Raw genomic sequence first — 19,800 nt, forward strand, 5'->3', positions numbered from 1 at the left:
CATGCCCGTTTTGCCTTATCAGCATCTATGCTAAAACTGTTGCTGGCCCTTGCTGATTGATTTTGCACTGCTCTCTCTGTCTCTTTCAGTGGTGTGTGGTGGTGTTTTAAAATGAGGAGGCAAAGCAGGCCCGGCTCCACGGGTGGGCCTGGCCCCCCCAATCAGAAGCTTGGCCCACCCTGCCCCACATCAAATAAACGATTTCAATATTTCAGCTCCAGATTTTGAAAGAGATCATGATTTTCGGTTGCTTGTCATCAAAAATCTCCTTGTTATTTAAAAACTAGAAAGCCTGTTTTAAGTCTCTTTTTTCAGTTCAAGACGATTTTAAACCTTTTCGCGGAAAGACGTGTAAGAACTCGCGCACTGTTTTCTTTGCACGTGCACCCAAAGCACGCACAGATAACCGCGTCTAGACGGTTCCCTTTTGCTTCTCATGTTCACGCGTCGTTTATTGAGAATGACCGTTTCTGTGACTTTTTCCACTAAACTATGCAATCTGAAGGGTTTTCAGTGCTCTCTCCCGTCTCACGGCCATAGCGGGGCAGAAATGTCACCAAAATGTGTGAAAAACAATCCATTTAATGAGTTCTTGAACAGCTGCGTCTCCGAGAAACACTGTGTTTAATTCCAAAAAAAATCAGCGTATTTGAACAAATCTGATGAGTAAAATATTTATTTAAGCTACCCATTCATAAATACAGTTTGCAATTTGAACGAATCGGTTGAATGAAGGATTCAACTCACTCAATACAGCACCATGATGACCATTTTAGTCTCATATTTACAAAGTAGCCATTTATTTAATTAATTACTAGCTAGGCTAATTAGGCTACATCTTCAACAGTGTAATTAGATTACTTTACTATTTACTCTCTTTCTAAAAAACATTCCATTACTTCCATTATGACATGAAACTGCTCTTGTAATTCTATCAAATAAATAATATAAAATTGCATAAATTATTCTTGAACTGACCAAAGTATTTAAAGGGTGAAGGTTACATTACATTTTAACATAAGATGTAACATTTTGATCTGGCATAAGAGGACACAGATATGACATTTAATACATTTAAAAATACTGTTCGTCTCTGGCTTTTTTGCTCAGTGTTATTTCAGGGTTTTGATCTTCTTTCGACTCTTTGACTAGGCTAGGCATGTTGCATATTAATTGTTCTTGGAACCTCAAAGTATATTTAAATTTTTGTGCATTTTTTGCTAGTCTACAGTATAATGATGTTCTAGTTGAGGTCATTTACCTATGCTACGCTACGCTACGTAGGTAGGGCCCAAACATAAACTCAAGCCCAGGGCCCCCCAGTCCTACCCTGATTCTATTTATTTGTGCTACTGCTTGTCATTTGTTCATGTGTTCTTATTTTAGTACTGACTGTTTACTTGTCTTAATATTTATTAAAATACTAATACTTTTTTTTTGTGGTGGGGCCAGTCCAAATTTTAGCAGGGCAGGTAAAAATCTGGACCAGAATGAACCTGTAGAAAAGCTCCTTTGCATTGAGCCCTGCTATTATAGGGAGTTCCTTTCAAGACCTGCCTCTTTTGTTATAAAATTACGTTTTGTTACGGGGAAAAATAAAAGTCTGGGCCCACCAGGAATTTCAGTTGGCCCATCCTGCATCTCATAGCTCGAGCCGGGCCTGAGGCAAAGTCCTCACATTTTTTTTTATATATCAAATGTAAATTCATGTCCCTGTTACACTTAATTGTCCTGGTTAAATAAACATTACGTTAAAAAGAGAGACCAAATACAATTCTATTTTTTATTTTTACACAAAGGGCCCTATTTTAACTATCTGAGCGCATGATCTGAAGCGTATGACGCAGGTGCACTTAGGGCGTATCTGAACCACCTTTTCTAGTTTCACAACAGAAACAACGGTCGCTCTTAAACTGGTTCTACCTATTCTCTTATTGAGTCATGGGTGTGTTTAAGGCGTAACATGCAATAAACCAATCAAAGTCTCATCTGGCAGATTCGCTATTTACATGGTGGAATTTGCAAGTGGAAAAACTGAATGCTTCTCCAGAGACTAATCCTTTTATTTTTAATATTTAAAAATGTTTTTGAGTGTACGTGCATTGTGCACCTGTCTATAGGCGCATATTACTAAAGCAGCCAAGTATACATTTCATCAAGTTAGTGTTTTTACGCATTTTTTAATTTATTCCAAAATATTAACTAAAGGCAGTTACAATTTAAACAATATATATTATTTGTGAACTCATTTTCAGCTTTTCTTTTTAATAGTCAACTTATTTTTCACCAGTGTTTTCAGCATTTTCGTAAGTGTTTTTTGATAGTTTCAGCCCGACGCAGTTATCATTTTCCCATCCAGTGCCACGTTGTTTAAATAGCAAATCTGTTCACTGTTCCCATCTGTTCACCCATGGGCGTGCTGGTCTGAAAACGAGCTGTGTCCAGGAGCATTGTTGGAGCGTTGCTATTTTGAGGCAACTGAAATCGACTGTGCCATTGACCATCAAAAACTGGTCTAAAGTTAATAGTGCATTATTTTTGTGTTATTTAAAGGGCGCGTTAGTAATATGCGCTTATAGGCGGACGCACAACGTGCGTACAATCTGCTTATTTCACATACAGTGATGCACAGCAGCACACAAACATTTTTAAATATAAAAAATAAAATTCCTCTCAGTCTTTCCGCTTGCAAATTCTGCCATGTAAATAGCAAATCCATCATGGTGCAAGCGCAAATGGCTTTTAAAGGGAATGGGAGATGAGACTCTGATTGGTTTATTGTACGTTACACCCAAAACACACCCATGACTCCTTAAGAGAATAGGGACAATCCTTTTGGACCATGCGCCTGGCGCGCTGACAGTTAAACAAGCAAAAGTGGATTCGGAAACGCCCTAAGTACACCTGCGCCATGTGCTCAGATCGTTAAAATAGGGCCCTAAGAGCCCTTAAAGGGTTAGTTCACCCAAAAATGAAAATTATGTCATTAATTACTCACCCTCATGTCGTTCGATACCCGTAAGACCTCCGTTCATCTTCGGAACACAAATGAAGATATTTTTGTTGAAAGCTGATGGCTGGGAAAGGCTTCAGATAGGCCTCTATTGGCATTCAGTACATTTACACTCCCAAGACCCATAAAAGGCACTTAAAACGTCGTTACAAAGTCCATCTCACCACAGTGACTCTACAATAATTTTACAATGCGACGACAATAGTTTTTGTGCGCAAAAAAAAATCAAAATAACACCTTTATCCAACTTGTTCTTGTCTTCCGTGTGTGCCTCCACGACGCATGCGCGAGAATATTACGCAGATCCGGCGTTCGGACACATGACCCAGAAGCGATTTGTTTACAAGCAGAGGAAGACGCGCGTATCTAAGCTGTTGAATTCTACATTGATCGTGCTTTAGGTCTCGGCGTAGTTCTCAAAATGGGGTTAAAGTGTGCATTTCATGGATTCCCGAACCCCGGCGCTACGTCATATTCTCGCGCATGCGTCGTGGAGGCACACACGGAAGACAAGAAGAGGTTGAATAAAGTCGTTATTTTGATTTTTTTTTTGCGCACAAAAACTATTGTCGTCGCATCGTAAAATTATTGTAGAGTCACTGTGGTGAGATGGACTTTGTAACGACGTTTTAAGTGCCTTTTATGGGTCTTGGGAGTGTAAATGTACTGAATGCCAATAGAGGCCTATCTGAAGCCTTTCTCAGCCATCAGCTTTCAACAAAAATATCTTCATTTGTGTTCCGAAGATGAACGGAGGTCTTACGGGTGTCGAACGACATGAGGGTGAGTAATTAATGACAGAATTTTCATTTTTGGGTGAACTAACCCTTTAATTCAAACAGGGCTAAAGATAAACCTTTTACATTACCATATTAAAAGTATGGAGGCCTTGAAAGAATTTCTGAAGTGTTATATAAGTTTATATAATTATTATATATTTATGACACTTAAATATATGTGTTTTTAAGTATATTTTTAAGTGTTATATATTTGGTAGGCATGACAGCAGACATAATTTCTTCCGGACAGTGAAGCATAAATGTGGACTGCCTTCAATTCATGGAAGATGTCCTCTTCCACATCGGTCTCTGTGTCAAAGACTTGAAGAGCTGCAGTTCTTGCCACCCAAATTTGCTTTTCACTGAAAAGTGATTTTAACAATAGCATTATTAATATAAACATTTCAGTGGTTTTTCATATTTAAGTAAAACCTTAATGAATATTTGCACACAGCCAAGCTTTGAATCCTGGAAACAAGCTTCCAAATGTCAGCTTATGCCTTAAGCATGGTTGCTATATGACTGGCTTTAATTAACACATTTCTAAGCAGTGGCACATTAACTTACCTTCATTGAGACAATCTTGGAATGTACAATTGTTAAGCAATTTCACAGATTTCTTCACACCTTGATATTGAACTTTCACCAGCATCCTGAGTCGCTGCAGTCAGAAGCTCCATTTGGCATCTCACAAATGTTACATTGAAGTGAAGTTTCAGCAAGTCAATTTGTATTTACTTTAATGTAAACAAACGATTGCAGATGAGGCGCGCAAGTCAGACACGTCTCACACCAGAAAATATAATGTTCAGCAAAATATTGCTGGATTAGATGATATGTCTGCACTGTCTTAGTTTTGGAGAAGAGTGTAACCGCAGTGTGTTTCATGCTTCATGCTTCATTTCTGACTATCCGAAGATTTGCACGTTACTAATTGGTGCTCACTATTATTTGTAAAAACATAATGCACGTCTGTACTAAAATATGAGACATAAAATGCATTTTATTGCCAAAGTTTTCCAGTGTAAATAACTTGATAACATGAAAATTGGTAGAATTAAGCAGTTAAAAAAATACTATATCTGTTGTATCAAAGAGGAAATAATGTGCAATAACCGGAAATTAATTAATGTTAAGCTATAAGATATAACAATAGCATGAAGCTATTCAAAACATAATTCAATGTAAATTGTGATAATTGTAATTAATATTTGCAATTACATTTTCAAAGGAATAATCGACAATTTAGTTTTTTGTCATAATCGTGCAACCCTGCACCATAAAAAAAAAAAAAAAATCATTTTTTCTTTTCAGTCAAGTCCCTTTTTTTACTTGGACAAGCACATACTGTAACAACACTTAATGTCAAGCCCTGTCTAAAGACAAACTGACAGGTGAACAAAAATCATCTCATCATAAATGTCAATGCTTGGGTCTCTGGGGTTAAAATGGGCAGAATGAATAGAACTAGTGCCAGCAACGGAACAGAATGTTCCAATTGTCATCAGCTGCAAGTTTAACTGCCCATTTATTTTATTTATACAAAAAAAGAGAGAGAGAAAAAAGCAGAAAATAAGACCCACAGCCATTAAAAAATAAAAAATAAAAAAAATAGGGGGTGTAGTCCAAAAGCCAGGGCCTAGTCTTGCCCCTGCTGGAAGGCCTATTGATTCCACACTTCTACTTTCGCTACGGTTGTTATACTGTAAGAATTTTTGGAGGATTGCAGGTCACCAGTCAACAACTCTCAAGAGTAGTTTTATCTTCCTGTGTGGAGCCTGTGGCTACATGTCGACAAGTGGGATAAGCAACACATCTCCAGCAAGAAAAACAAGACCCTTACACATCAAAGTAATTTTAAGATGTCTGACATCTCTGACCTTTTTTTTTAAATGAGTGTGGAAAAAGCCCTGGTACATCACGTTCCCGAGTTTGAGGTTTATATATATATATATATATATATAAAAAAAAACCTCGGTCTTGCTAAGGATATTAAAGAACATGTGCTAGCGCATGAATAGCAAGCTGACCGGATCACTCTGTTCCGACAATCTCTGAAATCATAGAAGCATCCTGAGCAGCCAGAAAGAGTTTATTATACTGTAATGTTGCAACCCGTACTCACTCCCAAGGCATCAAAATCTGAAGCATGGTCAAGTGCCTTCCACTTAAGTGTGTCACAATGAAGACGCTAAAGAGACCCCTCGGCATCATTATTCGACACGCAGGATGCTTTGTTGATTTCAATGAGAAACCTTTGGCGTCATACACAGACGCGTTGGGCATGGGAACGTTATTGTCAATTTAATCAGCCAGCATAATTTTATTTACATTTATTTACACTAGACACGTTTGAACATGTAACCCAACCCCATCCCATCCCTAAACCTACCCATTTGTGTATTATATGATATAAAATACCGCCTGAAGAAACGTTACGTCAGATTTCATAGTGAAATTGCATCGGCTCTCGTATGTCTCGTGACCAATTGCGTCATTACGTCTGCTTTGATTGTAAAATGTCATTGCATCGATATAGTGACGCCTAGGGGTACCTTTAGCGTCTGCATTGTGACTTCATTGAAGACACCAGGCTTCAGATTTTGACGCCTTGGGAGTGAAAATGGGTTGAATATGTGTATTTTTCCGCTGGTGACTCTTTAATTTAAAGTCGACATGATATTCATGTTCCAATGATATTCGTGTTCTTCAGTATCCTTAGCAGGACCAAGGCTGTTTTTGTAAACTCCAAACTTTCTTTTTCTTCCATAATGTGATATTTCAGAATAAATCAGGATGTTGAATGAGAAAAAATTTGAGGTAGATCAAGTTGTTCCATTTTCATTAAACATTACAAAGACTTTTTTCTTTGCAATTATTTACAGCAATGCTTGTCGTGCAACCAGGAATGAACATTAAAATTCACCCAAATGTTCAAATCAATTACTCTCCCTCAAGTTTTTTCAAACCTGTACGAGTTTCTTTCTTTTGTTGAACACAAAAGAAGATATTTTAAAGAATTTTGGTAATCAAACAGTTGGTGGTTGCCAACTCAGTCAATGGCTAGTTTTTTGTTCAACAGAAGAAAGAAACTCAAATAGATTTGGAACAGCATGAGGGTGAGTGATGACAAAATGTTCACTTTTGGGTGAACTTTCCCTTTAAGTAAATACAGTTTGATTTTATGTTGACTTCAAAAGGAAAAATTGGTCCCTTTGAATCCTTACTCTATTCTCACTCTACCACTCTTTACAGGTGCGACTCCTGTATTGCTCACAGGAAGAGGCGGAGCATATTTTTAAGGCTGCATGGGCATCAGGACAGGCGACTCCCTCACATATGTGGTTTGCAGTGGGCCCCGGTCTGTCAGGACTTGGTCTTGAGGGTCTACCCAAGGCTGTGTTCGCTGTGAGGCCACAGGGATGGAGGGACGAGCCACGACGGCGAATTGCAAAGGGTGTGTCGGTACTGACGCACGGTGCTATGGCTTTGCGAAGGGAGTATCCTGGGGCTCGAGGGACGAGCTTTGCCGGGAACTGCATGATGGATGGAAATCAAACCCAGAGGATACCAGATAGGATCAGGTAAGAAAATGTATTTGATTGCTGATAAGTTCACGGCTTTGTTTGTTGTACACCCTATGGGCCCTATCTTGCACCCAGCGCAATTGACTTTGTACACCGACGCATGTGTCATTCCTATTTTGCACCCGCGCAAAGCGCGCTTTTCCCTCCACAGAAGCACGTCGCTAAACTAGTGAATGAACTTGCGCTCCCTGGGCGGTTCAGCGCAAAAAAGGAGGCGTGTTCCGGCGCAAACAATCCCTGGTGCTATTTTGCTGTTCCATTAAACAATTGCGCCACTGACCAGAAAAAACCTAGTCTAAAGTCAGTGGCGCGTTGCGCGTTGTTCATTATGCTATTTTAAGGGCGCATGCTTGACCATAATGTATAGCGTGCACAACGCGCATACACTTTGCTCATGTAATCTACACAGATGCAACAGTTATTTTTGCAAATCATAAATTGTTACACTAAAAAAATAACACGAGATGACGGAAATCATTGTGGTGTGCCACGAAGATGTGAAAAAATAGGCATAAATCTAGCTTACAAATTATTCAGGCTAATTGTAATAATTAAGGATAAGACCTGTTTGCCCAATAGTGGCAAGACATATATGTATATAAGGACATCTGACAAATTGGTTTGTCCGTCAAGAACCAGGAAAAAAAATCGACTGAAAAACTGAAAAAAACTGAAAGACTGAAAAAAAAAAAGACTGTGAAATCACCTTTACCATAATGTACAACATTACAACTTCACTTCTCTGTCTTTCACTGCTCTTACAAGAACATCAGTCTCCTCGGCTGTGAACCGCTCCTGGCGTGCGCCTGGTAAATACGCCATAATAATAGCAATCCATAATGGAACTTGCGCACCTGCTTTTAAAGGGAATGTTGGATGACGCTCTGATTGGTTTATTCACGTTACGCCCAAACCACACCTATGAATAATGAAGCTACTTCAGACCAACCCATTTTAGATTTGCGCCGGGCGCAAGAGCCATTTATCCCGCCGGGAAAATAGCAACAGCGCCGAGACCCGCCCACAAAGTTACTTGCGCTTCGCGCTTTGACACTTGCGTTTCAGATCGTTAGAATAGGGCCCTATGTCTCATACAAAAATAATAAGAAAGAAGAACAATATACCGTTCAAAAGTTTGGAGTAAGTAAAGGTTTTTGAAAGAAGTCTCTTATGCTCACCAAGGCTGCATTTATTTGTTTTAAAAAATACAGTAAAACATTGTAATGGAATTATTACAATTTAAAATAATGGTTTTCTATTTTAAGATTATTGAAAATATAATTTATTCCTGTGATGGCAAAGCTGAATTTTCAGCAGTGTCACATAATCCTTCAGAAATCATGCAAATTTGGTGTTAAAGAAAAATGTCCTATTATTATCAAACATCTATGCTGTTTAATGTTTTTGTGGAAACCGCGATTTCTTTCATTAAAGGTGGGGTAAGTGTGGAAGCCCGTTTCCGCCACTAAATAAAAAAATAAAAAGAGTAATTGTGACTTTTTATCTCAGAATTCTCACTTTTTTTTCTCACAATTGTGAGTTATAAAGTCAGAATTCTGAGATATAAAGTCGCAATTGCGTGATATAAAGTCAGAATTGTGAGATATAAAGTCAGAATTCTGAGATATAAAGTCAGAATTGTGAGATATAAAGTCAGAATTGTGAGATAAAAAGTCGCAATTGCGTGATATAAAGTCAGAATTCTGAGATATAAAGTCAGAATTCTGAGATATAAAGTCAGAATTGTGAGATATAAGTCAGAATTGTGAGATAAAAAGTTGCAATTGCGAGTTATAAAGTCATTGATCTGCCACGACCCGACACATGATGAGTTGTGAACACATTAATGAGTATTTTAACTGTATGTCAATCATGAATGATTGTCTTATTATCTGAACAACATTAATATCTCTGAGCAAACGCGCTCTTGAGGGGATTTGAAGCGCAAGCTTTGGCGCAGAAACAACAGAACGGATGTGAGGGGGCAACGTTCATTGAACTTATTCTGATGTGTTGTTATGGAAATAGGATCCCCAAAACACCACCACCCTCAGAATGTGCTGTAATTCACGATGTCCTTAGAGAACGAGTGTGTCCAGATATGACACATCCATGATCTGTCGCTACATACAGTCACCTGAGGGTGGCGCTGTTCTGGGATCATGCGAGTTTATATCTCAGAATTCTGACTTTATATCACGCAATTGCGAGTTTATATCTCAGAATTCTGACTTTATATCACGCAATTGGGAGTTTATATCTCAGAATTCTGACTTTATAACTCGCAATTGCGAGTTTATATCTCAGAATTCTGACTTTATAACTCGCAATTGCGAGTTTATATCTCAGAATTCTGACTTTATAACTCGCAATTGTGAGAAAAAAAGTCAGAATTCTGAGATAAAAAGTCGCAATTACTCTTTAATTTTTTTTATTTAGTGGCGGAAACGGGCTTCCATTGGTAAGTGCTTTCTGGTAACCGATGTTGATTTCAAATCACCAAAATAAATACCCCACTATTTTGATAGCTCCGCCCCACACATACGTAACCCAGGCCGAGGCTAGGATGTCGTCAATAAGTGAAAGCAATGTGTGTTACTATGGTTATCCAGATTGAATGTTCAGTGAAAAAGTTATCTCTTACATCCCAAAAACACAAACACAGTTCTCATGAACAACTCGATAGCACGAGCACGAACATATTACAATTATGACAAGATTAGAGGGTTATATCGATCACGAAAAGAGGACCCAAAGGAAACAAACATATATTAGGAGAATATTATATTACTTTTCGGACACACTGCGAGCTGACGCTTGAAACAGACAGTGGAGGAGGTTTAGACGCTCCAGGCTTATGCACTGTGGAAATGAGTGGGTAATTATCATAGCTGAAGTGAATGACAATACGATCGCAAATGGTCAAGCAAGCCAACATGACACATGAGCATATTCAAGCAAAAGCCAGCATATATTAGTTCTGTGAAACAAAACAAAAGCAATGTTACTCGCCTATCGAGAAGAAATAAAGCAACCTCGGCCTTCGCTCCTTGAGTTCTCTCCAGCGCTGGAAAGCAGAGACTTCTTGCCTGATCATAAGCCTTCTTTTGTTCCACAGACATCTTCCACATTTGTTTTTTATCTGCCATATCTCTCTTTCTGTCGTTGCTCGGCTAATATCCATCCTGTGTCGTGTCTTTTGAATAATGATGTGCACGGAGCGCTCTCTTCTCCCCGTCATTAGTAGGCTAGGCACGCCCCTTACTGCTGATTGGCTATAAGTTTGTTTTGGTACTCGGCCCGAGACACTTTTCTAAAGCAGTTTTGAAATACCACTTACCCCACCTTTAACTGAAATTTGAAAATAGATAGAAAATAGACAAGTCTTACTATCACTTTTGATAAAAAAAAAAAAAAAAAAAAAAAAAAAAAAATTATATATATATATATATATATATATATATATATATATATATATATATATATATATATATATATATATATATATATATATATATATATATATATATATATATATATATATATATATATATATATATATATATATATATATATATATATATATATATATATATATATATATATATAAATTTAGTGAACAGGCATAAAATTATGACTACCTTCCTAATATTGCTGCCAGCCCTTTAAGTCCTGTAAGTTGCGAGGTGGGGACTTGTTTGTTCAGCACATCACAGATGCTCGTTTGAATCGAAATCTGAGGAATTTGGAGGCCAAGTCAACACCTCAAACTCGTTGTTGTGCTCCTCAAACCATTCCTGAACAATTTTAGCTTTGTGGCAGGGCGCATTATCCTGCTGAAAGAGGCCACAGCCACAGGGAATACCATTTCCATGAAAGGGTGCAAAGGGTGTGTAAATGGTCTGCAACAATGCTTAGATAGGTGGTACGTGTCAAAGTAACATCAACATGGATAGCAGGACCCAAGGTTTCCCATGCAGCAGAACATTGCCCAAAGCATCACACTGCCTCCGCCGGCTTGCCTTCTTCCCATAGTGCATCCTGGTGCCATGTGTTCCCCAGGTAAGCAACGCACCCGGCCATCCATGTCAAGTAAAAGAAAACGTGATTCATCAGACCTGGCCATCAGACCTGGCCACCTTCTTCCATTGCTCCGTGGTCCAGTTCTGATGCTCACGTGCCCACTGTTGGCGCTTTTGGCAGTGGACAGGGGTCAGCATGGGCACCCTGACTGGTCTGCGGCTATGCAGCCCCATATGCAACAAACTGCAATGCACTGTGTATTCTGACACCTTTCTATCAGAACCAGCATTAACTTCTTGAGCAATTTGAGCTACAGTAGCTCATCTGTTTTATCAGACCACACGGGCCAGCCTTTGCTCCCCACGTGCATCAATGAGCCTTGGCCGCCCATGACCCTGTCGCCGGTTCACCACTGTTCCTTCCTTGGACCACTTTTGATAGATATTGACCACTGCAGACCGGGAACATACCACAAGAGCTGCAGTTTTGGAAATGCTCTGACCCAGTCGTCTAGCCATCGCAATTTGGCCCTTGTCAAACTCGCTCAAATCCTTACGCTTGCCCATTTTTCCTGCTTCTAACACATCAACTTTGAGGACAAAATGTTCACTTGCTGCCTAATATATCCCACCCACTAACAGGTGCTGTGATAAAGAGATAATCAGTGTTATTAATTTCACCTGTGAATAATAATGTATTGAATATATATATATATATATATGTGTAAATCTTACTGTTCTCAAACTTTTGAACGGAACCTTTTAACGACCTTGAATAACTACAACAAATAACTTGACAAATGCAGTTTTGGAGGTATTTTCTCATTCTAAAATTAATTTGATTGGTTGAAAGTCTGTGTAGTGCAGGATGAGTCGTCAATATTTGGTTCCCATTTTTTTCTGTAGAGAAAGTAAATAAATGCAAATATCCACTAAAAGCAGATTCTATTAATGTTTAAGAGTACACTGCCATATAAAATGGCATCCAAGCTAAAACTTGAATCCACAAAACACGTCTGATGTCTTTAGATAATCATGAACAAGTCTTTTATTTATTTATGTTTTAACCATGATCTGCGCGTGATCCAGCTGCATAATAAAAGTATACTGACTGCAGTCCAGACCGTTTAAAAAGCTTTATTTGATAAATATTTATTGCATTTTGGTTGCAATATATCTCCCCACTGACTCCTAACACAAACTGAAACGCTTTATTTCAAGCCGTGCATAACTGTTGTTAATTATGTATGAACACTACATTGACTTTCTACTGTTAGAGGAAATGGCAAGACAAAACAAAAAAGAATCTAACGAGTTCCTGTTTCATCTCTTGCGGTGCAAAATTCAAAGACTAGTATGACTGTGATGACTAAATCAAAACCCTGTGTTCTCTGTTACCTGGGTCTCTTTTCACTCACAACCCCGATGAGGCCACATGTGCTCAGTCACACACACACACAAGGCCTTAACCTGCATTTGATTTGTGTTTGACAGCTCATACTGCAGGGATTTGCTGCCTGTCAGTCATGCTTCTCACAAATCACTCAATCTCCCAAAAAAATCTGGCCTCAAACAGCACCGTTGACTTGTCTTTTATGGTGGGGGGAGCTCTCTCGGAAGTGTTTGTGTCACTCAGGCATGAACTGAGGGAATCATAAATCTTTTAAGCACCTTCAAAAGACAATCACTTAAACATGCCATCAGGTTAGGTCAGCTGACCTGGCTAGTTCATTTTTCCATTTTGAGCCTTCTCTCAAACCCACTTTATCAGCCTGACTATCAATCATCAGATTTTATTTGATGTGGCATCTGCATATTAGGTGCATCCAAGTTTTCCATATTTTAAAGGTAATTTATTCGCCTAAAAAAAAAGGGATTTGCTTCTCTACCTCAAAGTATTGCAACATCTATTCCTTTAGGGCAGCCAATGGACAGCCTGTACAGGATTTGCTGCTATATTTTACTCAAGGTTTTCCCATTGATCTCGGTTCATTAGCGCTGAGCACGGAATCACATCTATAGATCCTTTACAAGTGTTTTCATACAGGCCCCCCCATCATTTCTCATTCATTTAATTGTTTTCTTCGTTATTTTCATTGCAGCCAACCTGCATTTGAACACATTTTTTTCAAAAGTTGTTCTCTAATTAATTTTCTAAAACAGATAGATGAGCCTCCAAAGAACATGTCCGTGTCATATTTCAGTTTAAAAAAAAATAAAATAAATAAATAAATAAAAATAGAAATTATACTTCGCCTATTGCCTATTTTTAGGACCATTAAGATTGTGACACTGCAACATTATTTTCATGACAAATAAGCATATTTTCCTTCCACATTCTCATTACAGCAATGTATATCAGGATATTTTACTTTCAACTGCATTTGTTTTTCTCCCAACATGATTCTCATTAGGTTCTCATTAAATGACCTTACATATTTAAATAATAAACCATTATTTGTTTCATTATATGGTAATGAGCGAGAGTTTTTTTGCCACATCGCGGTAATGAGAATTGGGGGTAAATTGTCATGAAAATAATGTCACAATGCAAAGACAATGTTCCCTTGGACACCATTAGCTGTAATTGTATGGATAGAAACAGTATTTAAAGTATCAAGTAATACTGGTTTGGAACGACGTCAGGGACAGTAATTGATGACAGACTTTTGGTGTGAACTATCACAAAAAATAGGCTGCATTTTCTTTTAGCAAAATATAATTTCTATTTATTTTTTATTTTCAAATAAAATATGTCCTGAAAATGTTTCATGGTTTGGTATAGTGGACAGGTATAGTGAAATTCATGTAGTCTCTTGTGGGTTTATGATTATGATATTGATCAGGATTGCTGAGCTATGAAGCGACCATGAGCTTGTGGTCATGTTTTAGTGAAGTTAAATTGATTAGTATGGTGGTCAGTTGGATAATATAGCATCTAGTGTTAATATGATTCATCTAAAGTCCAATTTTGAGTTGATGAAATAATGAAATTACTTTGATTCTTTGGTCTCATTATATTCCAGCATGATCTGCAGTCCAATCAACGGCACAAGTTTACAGATTACAGGCACGGTTACTGAATATTATTCAGATTTGTCTCTGACCATCGCACGTATGGCCATCTTCTGTACTCTGGGAACTGTATATCCCAGTTACTCCAGTTTAAATATGGAGGAAGCTTTGCCTAAAGCTGTTCCTAAATCAGTCATTAGAGGCTGGTGCAGTAGACAAGAGCGCTGGCATTACTATTAGTAAGCATATTGCAACAGACCTGTTGCCCCCTACTGCTAACTTTTTGTTACTGCCTAAACTAATGGAGTTTGATGAATGCTCACCTGCACTCCTGCCCACTGTTATTCACCCTTTATCACTTTTCTCCTTTCAACCTTTTCACCCTCTTTTTGGGTTGGTTTTTTTTTCCTCTTCTCATTCTTGTTCTGTCATTCTTTTCCTGTCTTTTTCACGTCCTCCCACTCTTTAATGCCCGTGCATTGCCCTCTTTCATAATAACTCTTCTGTCTCATCATGTCGACATTACTTCCCCCTACTCTAATTCCATCTCTTTATCTCATACTATTTGCTCATTCTTTCCTGTCTCCCACCCTTTTGTTGGCCCCCACTGTCTCATCCCTTCATTTTTCCTCTCCGCTCTCGTCTTGCCCCTGCGGGCGGCTCTAAAGAGGCCTGCATGCAGTGTCGTTTTGCATGTAAATAGGATAATTGGTTATGGTGCGCTGAGTGCAGGGGGAAATATCACAGACTGTCACCAATGGAACTGATCTCGCAGTCACCCGGCTTCACCCACACACACTCAAACTCAATCTTACTCTCACTCATTCATTCACTCAAGGTCTGCTCCATTCCTCATTCGCTCACTCTTACGCCCACTTCCTCTTATTAACTCATGCTGTCTGTGCAGGATGTCGCTGCAGTATTGACGTCTTTAGTCAACTTTGCCAACTTCCTCTCTCTCTGGTTGTGTCTCAACCTTGTGAGCTGCTTATCTAGTCCGTTTTTTGGACATCACAGGCACGTAGGAACATTTTTAGGCATTAGATACATGTAAATGTTTTCAAACATTCCTACATTGACAATTGTTGGGCAGTATAGATATGTTTGAAGGGTCCAACCTTGTGCATTTTAACAAGCACCATTTTTTGGCAGCATATCCTAACGGAAATTTTATTCAAAGTGTGTTATTCGTATACTTCTTTTTAACTAAAAATAAGAAAGTATAATTTGTCTTCTTTTTATGTACTTCACAGAAATATACTTAAGGTTCTTCTCACAAATATACTTAAAGTTGCACTTAAGAATACTTGACTTATATTGACAGAAAAGTCTAAGTGTATTTGGCCTATATGCTTGTACTCAATCTTTTTATCAAGATATATTTAAAAGTATAATTAAGTATTCTAAGTACACTTGGCTTGTAGTTGTGTTTACTCTTTTGATTGAGTAGCTTATTAAATACTTTTTACATAGTTTTTCGTCCTGTTGTATAAGCTTACATTCTTTGAAAATATTGATTTATAAAGAAAATGATAAAATATCAGATTTTTCTGTGTAAGGCAGTCCACTGGTAGTGTACATATGAATTTATTTCAAATATACTTTACTCTTTGTACTTTATCCATTGACTGAATTTTCCGTCTATAAGTCTTTTCACTGTTATACGGTAGGGGGTGCTGTTACGCATCTTCTGAACTAGTACAGAATAGTTGTGGGAAGTTCGGATCATTTTACTGACTTGGATCTTTGAATCTCGTTCAGCAAAATGAACGAATCCTTTTTCAAGTAATTTCGTTCATTTCGTTCATTTCAGCAGAATCTAATTAAAATGTTACATGTTAAATTTTTCAACACATTTAGTACTTTTGGAATAAAAAATAAACTATAAGCTAATGCAGCCATGGCCAAACTTTGAGAAAGAAATTATTAATTAATTGTTATATCTTGCTTCAGGCTATGTATGCAGTCTGTTAGTTCACCTCACCTCCCGATCCAAATCGTTCTTTCTTTTGTCACCGTGACAGCCTCATACATGTATTACATGTGTCCGGAAACAGAAAAGATTAGTTCATCTCTCGAGTCTCGGGTCATTCGTTCATCAAGTCCCAGCCCCATAGACAAGGCTATGCAGTCTTCCCGGTTCCCGGTTCCCGGTTCAGTGTCTCGCAACATATACAACATTACAGTTGTATTATTGACTGCATGTTGTAATATTTATTATTATTATAAAATCATCAGAAGATATGTGCAATAAACTTTTGTTATGCCTATCCATTCTGACCAACCCAATCTGTCCAGGCTTCATAGGAAAATAAATTATTATACTAACTAAAAAACTGAAATAAACAACAAAAAAACTACGCACTTGTTTGTAAGGAAGGTTGTGAATGAACTCATTTCTGTATCCAACACGGCTGTCATGTCACGTGACAAAAGAACGAGACTCGAGAGATGAACTGTTTCTGCATTCAGCCTGTGGGGACTTGAACGAACTACTCGAATGAGAAGACTCGAGAGATGAACTAATCTTTTCTGTTTCAGGTGACTGCATAGCCTTGCCTAATGGGGCTTGGACTTGGTGAATTAATGACTAGAACCGAGACTCGAGAGATGAACTAATAATTTCTGTTTCCTGTACAGAACATATGGGAGGTTGCGCATGCGCGGTCAACACAAAATGAACGAATCACTCTCTGAGACAACTCGTTGTTCTCGAGTCATATTAAAGATTCGTTCAAAATGAACGATTCACAATTCATGAACGACACATCACTAGTACAGAATCTCTGGATCAAAACACAGGTCAAGAAGAAGCAGAAACAAGCATTACAACGGAGATTGCATATGCAAATGTGAAATAACGTGATCATCAAACATTATTCTGTAAGTTCAAAACTGCCTGATGTTACTGAATGAAATCCAGGAAGGGTTAATGACCGTGAAGCTTTGGGGGTGTTGATGGACTCGATCTACACTATCTAACTTTTGATCATCGTTCTGAATCTCATCCAGATGTAGGCTTAGACAAATGTGATTTTCTTAGCTTTTTGTTTAAAATGTAGCTTTTTTTAAATGATACTTATACCCACATTCAAGTGTTGATAAAAAAGGATACATGAATAAAAAGCTAGAATAAAATGTTTTTAAAATGGAAAGAGTTAAAGTACAGTTAAAGGTATATTTCAAGTATAAAAAATGAATACCTAAATAGGACCATAGAATACTTAAAGGAACACGCTGACTTTTTGTGACTTTAGCTTATTCACCGTATCCCCCAGAGTTAGATAAGTCCATATATACCATTCTCATCTCCGTGCGTGCCATAACTCTGTCTGATGCACCCACCGTTAGCCTAGCTTAGCACAAAGACTGGAGGTAAACAGCTCCAGCTAGCCTACTGCTCAATAAGAGACAAAATAATGCCAACATTTTCCTATTTACATGTTGTGATGTGTATAGTTACATTGTGTACTAAGACCGACGGAAAATGAAAAGTTGCGATTTTCTAGACCGATATGGATAGGAACTATACTCTCATTCCTGCGTAATAATCAAGGAACTTTGCTGCCGTACCATGGGTGCAGCGGCGCAATGATATTATGCAGGGCCTAAGTGTACTTTCATGAACAAAAAAAATGTGTTTCAAGTATTTGACTAGTGAAGTGTAGTATAGTTGCAGTACAAACGAAAAATGTAGTTGTAAACTAGTTAGGGTTAGGGTTAGGGTTAGGGTTGTAATCAAAGTGTACTACTGTCACACTTAAAGTATACTTAAAAGTTAACTTTTATACACTAAAAGTGGGCCAATTTAGTCCCAAGTATTAAAACAGTACACAAGTATACTTCTAATACGTTGATATTAGTATACTTACTACATAAAGAATACTTAAAAATATACTTGAAATTGACTTAAATATACTTAATAGAAAGTATACTTATTTTTTGTAAGGGTATGTTTGTCAAACGTTCTTAGACAGTAGTTTTGGGCATTGTTAGAACGTTCCTGCAGATTGATCTTGACTGTTTTTTTGGGTTTTTTTACGGGTGATTTTTATTATGGGTGATTTCAAACAAATACTTAGACTAAATTTGTTTGTAGAATCCTTCCTAGACAGTCCATATATACCATTCTCATCTCCGTGCGTGCCATAACTCTCTCTGACGCACCCACCGCTAGCCTAGCTTAGCACAAAGACTGGAGGTAAACGGCTTCAGCTAGCCTACTGCTCAATAAGTTACAAAATAATGGCAACATTTTCCTCTCATTCCTGTGTAGTAATCATGGAACTTTGCTGCCGTACCATGGGTGCAGCAGGCGCAATGATATTACGCAGTGCCTGAAAATAGTCCCAAGCACGCTCTCTGTGCAAGCAGGTTGTCACGTTGGTTATGTTGACGGAAGTTAGCCTATTTTCAGGCGCTGAGTAATATCACTGCGCCACTGCACCCATGGTACGGCAGTAAAGTTCCATGATTACTACACAGAAATGAGAGTATAGTTCCTAGCCATATCGATCTAGAAAATCACAACTTTTCATTTTCCGTCGGTCTTAGTACACGATGTAACTATATACATCACAACATGTAAATAGGACAATGTTGCCGTTATTTTGTCACTTATTGAGCTGTAGGCTAGTTGGAGCCATTTGCCTCCAGTCTTTGTGCTAAGCTAGGCTAGCAGTGGGTGCGTCAGACAGAGTTATGGCATGCACGGAAATGAGAATGGTATGTATGGACTTATCTAACTCTGGGGGACACGGGGAATAAGCTAAATTCCCAAAAAGTTGCCGTGTTCCTTTTTAGAATAAGGCACATGAAAGAGTTCCATCATGGGTTCTTTCAAACATTCCTACATAGACCATTTTTGGGCATTTAGATCAAGACCTTTTCAACAAGCAGCGTTTTTGGTTTCGAACATTCATAGACATTCATTGTTTTCCTGTATAAAAATGCACCAGATGGACGTGACTGACCATTGCGCTCAGGTTATCTTTTGCTGCAAGGAAAGAAGTTAAAAGATGTTCTCTAGACCTTGCCTTTTTTCATTATTATTCCACTGCCTTGCATCTCATTTGCAAAATGTGTTTTGTGTGAATGGCCCTTTCATTACTGCATAGATAACCCTAAATAGCACTAAAGGTCCTTTTTGGGCATAATAGGCATGTGAAATGTGCCTAGTAAGCATTTTTAGGCATCACAGGTGAGCTTGAACAGTCCTTCATAGACAGCATTTTTGTGCTTTTCAAAATTAACTTTTGAACCTGCCAATGACTTTTATGACTTTCACTCATATGGTAACCATATTGCCAGTGTATACAACCATATTGAAACTGCTTTGAGACACTCTATCTTTCAAATACACACACACACACACACACACACAC

At 38.1% G+C, this 19,800-nt stretch overlaps 2 protein-coding genes across 2 annotated transcripts in view; both read left to right on the forward strand.

Annotated features, from left to right (window-relative positions):
• LOC307133598 (craniofacial development protein 2-like) overlaps positions 1-19,800 on the forward strand; it is a 1,416,430-nt gene that overhangs the window by 710,469 nt on the left and 686,161 nt on the right. The window lies entirely within an intron of this gene.
• The window catches only part of grin2da (glutamate receptor, ionotropic, N-methyl D-aspartate 2D, a), a gene marked incomplete at its 3' end in the record, with an annotated part of 92,264 nt that overhangs the window by 24,061 nt on the left and 48,403 nt on the right, over positions 1-19,800 (forward strand). Inside the window, exon 3 of the mRNA XM_079829722.1 lies at positions 7,048-7,376. Within this exon, the coding sequence (XP_079685848.1) occupies positions 7,048-7,376 (329 nt within the window). The remainder of the gene's footprint in view (positions 1-7,047; positions 7,377-19,800) is intronic.

Source organism: Gobio gobio, assembly GCF_949357685.1.
Source record: "Gobio gobio genome assembly, chromosome: 11".
In the NCBI taxonomy this organism is placed as follows: Eukaryota; Metazoa; Chordata; class Actinopteri; order Cypriniformes; family Gobionidae; genus Gobio; species Gobio gobio.